Source organism: Seriola lalandi, unplaced genomic scaffold (assembly GCF_002814215.2).
Source record: "Seriola lalandi dorsalis isolate HSWRI2012SDOR001 ecotype SW California unplaced genomic scaffold, Sedor1 jcf7180002054942, whole genome shotgun sequence".
Taxonomy (NCBI): Eukaryota; Metazoa; Chordata; class Actinopteri; order Carangiformes; family Carangidae; genus Seriola; species Seriola lalandi.
In genome coordinates, this window is record NW_019525493.1 from 1,084,286 (window position 1) to 1,092,889 (window position 8,604).

Sequence of the window (8,604 nt, forward strand, 5' to 3'; positions counted from 1 at the left end):
GGGGGGGGGGCATATAGTATGCTATAAAATGTCAAGGATTTTCCTGATGAATACTGTCAGGTCAACATCTACAAGACTAGGAGCAGCACTTCATACTGTATATGACCTTAGCTCCACAAGGTTTGTGACAAGCATGGCTAAATACAACCAACTTCAGGGCAGACGCAGCTGGGGGTCAGGATGTGGAATTTTGAGCCTATAAAACATTGTTTTCATTTCAGACCCCCTCAACCAGAATGGGTGAACATAGTGTGTGTGTGTGTGTGTGTGTGTGTGTGTGTGTGTGTGTGTGTGTGTGTGTGTGGGCACACAAAAATATAGTAGGAGGCTTTCTTTAAATTAGTAAGAGCCTGTTACAAAGAGGGGACAGGCCATGTGTGATAGAGTGAGAAAGAAAAGTAAAGAGAGAGGCAGAAGCATAGTGTCAGTTGAGATTTCACAGCTCCCATTATAGCTCTGACACAGGCTAGTGCAGAGGACTGTCTCTCCCATGGGCTACTTACAATCCTAACAACATACAGTGAGGTGCTACATTATCATAGCTTCATAAAAATAAGTGTCATTTTCCGTGGTACACACAGGTCATACTGTATCCGAGTGGCTGTATTGATTTCTGTGGTGTTGACAGCAGCCCTGGCACAGTAGGACTCCCAGTTGGCAGGAAGCTAACAAGCCACATTGTCACAAGGGTGACACCTGTCCAACAAAGTAGTGGGGGCCATGATAGCCCATGATTATGTGTCCTGTTTGTGCAATGCCATTCTTGCGTTCTCAGCCAGTATTTATTCAAATAGAGAGAATCAACTAAGCATAGCCTGAGGCATAAGACTCCAAGAGTCAATACCAATATTTCAGTAGACAATTACATGACAGAGCGGGTGACTTCTCATTTCCTGTTAAGCACATCCTCTGTCTACACCGCAGTGGCACTAAGGCAAAGGGTTTGGAAACTGTCAAGACATAGAATTAGCTGTGGAAACTGTAAAAAAAAAAAATATATATATATTGTTATGATTGATAGTTGTGACACTGTGGTCAAGCAAATGATCAGATTTAGCAACGTAGCTAACAACTAAATTGTAGCAATCTTGATACAGTAAAGTCAGCAGCCTTATCAAAACACATGTTTGATCTCATATAAGCTTGGACTGTATGTCCTCATTAGAGGAAACTTTTAATACAGTTTTGGACAAAACAATTCTAAATTACATTATTATAATTATCAGGATTTTTCTAATACCTATTTATCATCATTTTTTATTATTATTATTACAATTACAAATCCAAACAGAAGGCAACTCATTGTTCCACTTATTATAGGCATGGTATGAACACACTTGAACTCCTTTCCAAGTTCAGAGAATTATTTGTTTCTAGGATTCAGACCAGATCCTTTTAAAAGCTCAGTTCTTGCCATGGAACATTCCTGTCGGAGGTTGGAGCGCTTGAGGGTGGAGAGCAGAGACATAATGATACATTCCAGTCTGCACATGCAGGTAGGATGGAGCTCTTGTTGGGCCTGAACCACAACAAGAGAAGGAAGTACATCACATGGTTTGGTAGCAGTGGACGTGATCTGCTGATAAAGAAGTCAAGTTCATATTTGCACACAGCTGTTCATTGGAAAAATTTCAAATCCACGATTTTGAACATTAAAATTGTAAATAGTATAATGCACACCTGTAAGACAAGTGGGTATACAAGATAACTAAATCTTTTTTAAAAGTGGGTGTAGAGAGTTGTTTACTGTATTTTGATGTTATTTCAAACATGAAATCTTTACAACATCTGAGCCGAGGATACAAATATCCTCCCATACACAAATTTGTAATTTCAGGTATCTACAAAAAGGCTTTGCTTAGGTCCAATCAGAAAAATAAAGTAAGTGTTGAGCTTCTGCCTTGCATGTAAAAGTATTTGGCAGTAGGAGGAAATAGGCTGATCTGTATGTGACCCCATGCTGATAAGAAAAGAGTAAACATAACAACAATTGATTCTCCTGCCGATGATGTGGGAAAAATGCACATTAAGGCTACACCAGCATAGAAAAAAACTCTGATTGTGCTCTTTACTAGAGAGGGTTGTTCAGACTGATGTTGTCATTTGGCGAGGGACAAGACAGTGGTTTTGACCACACATAAACTGGAAAGCCTGGAAATCAAGTTTAATTCGAGATCACAGTGTGCTTTCACAGAACAGAACACCACCTGATGTTCTTCCAACAAAGACAATATCTGTAACTATGTGCCTAACACAGGCTAGCTGTTTGAACTATAACTCAGAGGGAAATTTCAGCCTCCACCGTGTAAAAACATTGAAATCACAATGTACTTCGAAGGAAACCACTGTGGTTGACAAGGGATAATTCTTTCCTCACATAAACCGCAGCTGCACTTCAAGAAATCATAGTATCAACAGTTGAGCCAATAGCGTAAAAGAGGAGAAACTGAAGTGTTGATTGGGTGTACCTGGGCTCCAGAGAAGCCTGTCAAACAAACCCTGAGTCACTGATCCATGCTGACAGGACCGGAAGCTTCCACACATAACCACAAGCCATCTCCAGCGTATAAGCCTCAGTCATTGCTATGGAAATGTACTTTGCATATATGTGTGTGTGTTGGTGGGTGTGGTGCATGAGAATCTGACGGTGTAATCGTTTACAAAGCAAACATTTACAAGTTGTAATGAATTCCTTCAGCAAAGTGGATAATATAAACTGCATAATATAACCCCAATATAATCCTGCAGATGAACCACACCTACAGTAGCTTCCCAACTGACAGAGAAGGTGTGGTGCCCTCTCTCAGTGAGGACGAAACACTGATGTCAAGGAATGTCATGTGTGTCTGAAAGGACAACACAAAACACATGTTTTATGACTTTCTTTTGTCCTGGTTTAGGTTCATAAATGTAAAACTCCATGAGCTGTGACACCTACAGTTATGTAGCCTACTTTTAAAATATAAAATTTGCGTCATAATAACATATGGCTTGCATGGCTTTCTCCAAACTAGATGTTCTGAGGTGGCTGTGAATTTAAGGACCACTGAAAAACCATATTAGGATGATGACAAATCCGAAATCTAATTTCATTCTAACTGGATCAAAATACAGGTTCCTAAGACTCTAAGAATCCATTTACAGCCCATTTTCCTAACACATACCATCATTTTGTTGATAATGAGAATACAGTTACAATAGAAGCAGATTAATCACCTCACACTCTGCTTTATGGCTAACTTCAAGTGAATGTTGAGTGAAATTTAATTCAATAATCCAGATTAAACTAGTGATCCTATGGAAATCAGATCAAAGGATCTCTGAGGGTCCTCGGACCCCACGTTTGGTAACCACTGGATTAGGCTCTGGGCATCGAAAGGAAGAGACTAAAGGCATTAGCTGTGGTGCAGCTTGACAGGGTACAGGCTCACGGTGATAGTGAAACGCCGACAGTGATTTTGTGCAGCCGTTTTGAGTAAGTCCGCAATGTATACAGGCTAAGCTAACGTTTGGGAAGAAAAGCGATGCGCATCATCAGCCTCTGCTAACGTTATGCTCACAAATGCTAGCTAACTGCGATAAATATGTTGCTTAAAGGACATTTTCAACTCACGAATCCATATTTTTTCCATCCAAAAACATACCTGGTCGAGAGGGAGATTGATAATTTCGCTGATTGGCTGCAACAGAGTGGATCCAGTACATGATGCTGTCGTTTGGGTAGCCATGCTTGGTCGGGATCCCTATATCCTTTCTCTCTCCTTCCTCCGGTTCACTTCACTCCCCTCGGCCGCGGCGATGATAAATACACTACTACAGCTGCCGCTGCTGTTGCGACGAACTGGATGGTTGTAATCCACAGCACACATCAATCAAAGAGTACAACACCACGGCGAGATGCTTTACCGACCACCTCATCTTTCGCCGAACGCCCGTTAGGAAGTCGCATTTTTAGCTAGGAGTCTATTAGAGTGCCTCACAAATATTGCTGTATGCACATATGTGTATTTGAACTAGCTTAAAGAGGATTTCTTTTTAGGTCTTAGCAGCCTGCTCCACCGACAAAAATTATATTTTTTCGTTCACGGTGGCTGCTGTTGTGAGCATGCGCGGTAGGTCTGGTGGAGTCAAAAATTAATATTCTCACTGGTTTTTACATGGAAAGAGAAAATGTGCCGTTCACCCAACTAACCTATATTTAGGTCACTTTTTTTTTTTTTTTTTACTAGGCCTATATATATATACACCACCCACGTCGGACACAATAGTTACTATTATGGTTGAGTAGGGCGTGAACTATCTTGACAACTGAGCACCTTTGGCAACAACAAAAAATGGTGTTCGTGTGGGTGGAGAGATGGCGACCCAGCCCTCCGTAATAACCATCTATTTTGACCTATCATGTAGAGAAAGTGAAACCCATCACCAATCCTTCTTTATAAATGGAATCGCGGGGGGGTCTTGGATTACTGACGTCAGGGCAAATTGAACCAAACTATTGTTTTATATGACCCCACACACGCATTCACACACACATGTTTATAGCATTCCACACGTGAAGGAGAAAAAGTGTGACGTAAGGTGTGTGTGTGTGTGTGTGTGTGTGTGTGTGTGTGAAGGAGAGAGAGGGGCATGCGTTTGAGAAGGCGACCACAATGAGGCCAGCAAGGCCTGGATCTGCACTGGCTGTACCGATCTTATTATCTGCATAAAAATGTCATCGCTATCTGGAAAGATGTGATACTCATCGATGAAGATAATATATTTAATGATATGGTGCAGATATTTTTTTAAATCATGCACAGGACAAAATGTATTCCTCAAATACCTCAAAAAGCAAATGAATATGTTTGCTATAAATGTAATGTTAGGGCTGTAACTGTATGTCAAATGTATATTATGTTTTGTTTGGCTGTAAGATCAAAACAAGCACAAGATATAATAATAATAAACACTCCCCTTTGGTGCTAGGGCCCTAAATATGGAGCTGTATGTTGCCCTACGCTGCACAGTATTGACTGCACTGCATCATGAAGTTACAATGAAAAGAATGCATCTAAAGGTCAAAGGTTCACCGAAACATTGAACAGAAAACAAGATTGTCGAAAGGTATGAAAGGTATGAAAGGTATGAAAATGTAGTTGGTGCAAAGACAGGACAGAGTGAGCACTAAAGTTTGTGTAAAAAAAACAAAAAAGAAAAAACAATTGTGATCAGTCAGATAAGCAGTGGAAGTGTAGCCTGCAACACCCTTCTTTTCTTTCAGTCTTCACCGTCTGTTAGCACCACCTACTGGTTTTTAGCCTTTTTTCCAGAACCCAACATGCAGTAGATTGCATTTAGTAAATACATGTGTTGTATGTCCTTATTTCCTCACCTATGAAGCAAATACTTCCATAAGAAAGGGTTAAAAGTTAAGGATATATACAGACACATTTTAAATCGTATTCATAAGTGATCAAATTGTTAATGTTGTAGGTTTAAAGTTTTACGATAATGCACATTTCTTCCTGAAGTTGGCATCATATTTTGTGATTACAGATCACCCTCTTCTTTCTTTCTTTCTTCCTTTCCTTTTTTTAATTTTATTTTTTATTTTTACTGAAATAATCTATTTATGTTTTGTTTGAAGTAGTGAGGTTGTTATTTGCACCTGGTCACAGCAGCCAATAGAGGGCAGCACTTACTAACCAACAACAGCTCATCTGAATTTACTGCAGTTTTTGTTCATTCAACAGTTTCCTGGGGGTTTAAAATGCCTGAATGAAAAACTAATAATATGAGGTTGAATGAATCAAGACAGAAATATTTACATCACATGCTGTGCTGTCACCAAGTCATTACTGGATCAGAGAGAGACTCTCACGTCATAAAGAGCTATGAATATAGATGGATTTGTCGTATTGACACTGGTACAAGGAAATTCTGACAGGAAATATTCTGACCCAAATACATGCAAAGTCAATGAGGTTTTTCGTTCAAAAAGGGACACAGATGATGCATACCCCTCACCTTATATAGAACAGAGTTGGCAGCAGACTCCATACACTATAAAACTTCCTCCCTCTCTCTCTCTCTCTCTCTCTCTCCTCTCTTAGGAATGTTATCACAGCTCTGTAACTGACCTTTTCATTGCTTATCACAAAGAGCATCAACTCAGTTTTGGGGACACATTGTAAAAAAAAAAAAAAAAAAAAAAAGAAAGATATATAACATAATTTATAACACATAACCTCCAATGAATGACTGCAGGGACAGGGCGCAGTGGACAAGCAAGAATAAAGGGAGGATGAAGAATTAAGAACCGAAGCAGTGGAGCAATAAACAGTAAAGACCTTCAGGTGTCCTGGTGGACAAGCTCCAGTTATTAAGTTGGAACTCGACTTAACATCTGAGCAGGGAGAGGAAGGGGGAAAAAGAGGAGGAAGTGGAACTCCACCATAATAAATGAGAGGAACGAGACATTAAGCACCTAATTATTAATTAGTAATAAATTACATTATATTACATGGCTTCAATTATTCTGGGTATTATTCAAATCTTAGTCTATCTGTTAAATGAGCATGAGTAGACATGGATATGAATTCACCATGTCTTAACTGCCTGATAAAATGTTTTATTCTCAGGGTAAAACTACAAAAATTAGACTACAACTACTTTTACTGCAATTCAATAAGTAATAAAAGCTATTATAAAATGCTGTGACACTTATTATGTATGTAAATCAATGCAAGACCAACTGTGTGAAGATGCATCAGTAAATGATGTGTCATGAATGTGACCTTAGAAATATGATAATAACAGTTAATGATGAGGGAAAAAGACTCCTACTATATTTTATTATTCATGTCACTGCATTCATTTTATCAGGGGTTTTCGCAGCAGAGAAGCATGAAGATGGAAGGGCAGGATTTTGTGGAATCACCTTGGCCTTGTTTCATGCTTGTGTTCTCTCTTTCTGCTTGTTGAGTTTCTGTTGTTTGTGAGGCAAAGTTCTGTTTAAAAACTTTTTTACATATAAATATATGAGTCTAATACAAAACCTGAAACCTCAGGAAGACAAAGTGCACCAATAATACTTTGTGTGTCTTAGAGGAGAGAAAACAATCCAGGCAACCAGGCAAGATCAAACATAACTCACCTGCTTATGCACCATTGTTAACATTTTTCATTTCACAATAAAGTTTGTGTATCTCTCAGGAATGTTCTTGTTTGTGGGGCTTATGTTTTCGCTTTAACAATCGTCGCTTTTGCAACATTAGCCCACCTTATTTTGTTTCTTGCATTTTTAGTGCTTGCTGTCCCAGTGGTACTTGAACTAGTAATTGTGCATCACACCAACAATCTGCTTTTTGTTTGAGCTTTTATTTTTAACAAGTAGGTCTCTGTGTCAAAACTGCCTGCATTTTGCTGTGAAGCAATACATCTTTGTCGCAGTTCATCCATGCACTCATTCTCTGCCTTTTCCATATTACTAACTCTCTCGTCATTTCAGACCCTGCCATGCAACCGCCTTCCCGCCCTTCAGCCACCCCGCGCACTTACTCACCTGTTTCCTATTCCCTAAGCAGCTCTTAGTATTTACACTGGCTCTTTTCCACTCTTTCCCTGGCAGATTGTCTATTGCTTTCCACACTGGAGCTTTCCAGTTTTTCTTGCCTGTTTTGCTTGTTTTTGCCTTTGCCTGCTCCTTTTGCCTGGTTTATCTGCCACGCCTGTTACCGGTCACTGCCCACACCTCGACCACACCTGCTGTTTGCTCTTGTCTGCTTCTGCCTGCTGAGGCTTAATAAAGGTGAACTTTTACTGGCGTCTCTGAATCGTGCTATTGAGTGCTAAACCTGAGCTGTGACACATTTTGGTGAACCTGATTTTGAATCCCAGCAATTTGTCTCTATGTGGAAGAATGACTCGTCGCATATTGTGTATATGTGTGTGTGTGTGCCTGTGTGTGTGTGTGTGTGTGTGTGTGTGTGTGTGTGTGCGTGTGTGTGTGCGTGTGTGTGTGTATGTGTGCATCTGCCTGTGAGGGATGGGCATATTCAATTATTTAACAATCGCTGGTGTATCACAAAGCTTTTTTGAAGCTGCACATCATATTAAATGCAAAAAGATTTCATCAAATGTTAAAGAAAAGCTGAATAAAAAACAGCAAAAACACACTGCCAGTCAAAGCAACTTACATAAGATTACATTTGAGAGCGTAAAACAAAGGAATAATGATGTGTCATTAGATAAAACACCTCATGGAGTTGAAAGCATGTGAGATGACATAAATACTATTCTCATTAAGATCTATCTAAATGCAGAGCACCTGTGGAAGCTCTTCTCTCTCCCTCAGTAGATTACATCACTACATGCACTTCTCATACTACAGCTCTTATATAATCACCATTAATCATTCATAACTACACAAAGGGAGGAGAGAATATGACATTAAGACAGGCAGACAGCTAGACAGAGATTCATTGCATTCACGTCACTCCACTGAAATGCGTTTTTGTCCTTCCCGAATCATATCCAATTAAAAGCCGCAATCATGAAGACGGACACAGTTCGTTAAGTTGGCATTGTCATGGCAACCTCATCCCCTTCCTCACCGCC

The 8,604-nt window shown here is 39.7% G+C and overlaps 1 protein-coding gene across 1 annotated transcript in view; it reads right to left on the reverse strand.

The window, feature by feature from the left end:
• Window positions 1–3,829, reverse strand: part of mboat2a (membrane bound O-acyltransferase domain containing 2a) — a 40,410-nt gene extending 36,581 nt beyond the window's left edge. The window contains exon 1 of the mRNA XM_023393738.2: window positions 3,645–3,829. Within this exon, the coding sequence (XP_023249506.1) occupies window positions 3,645–3,728 (84 nt within the window). The 5' untranslated portion in view covers window positions 3,729–3,829. The remainder of the gene's footprint in view (window positions 1–3,644) is intronic.
• Between the last annotated feature and the right edge of the window lie 4,775 nt (window positions 3,830–8,604).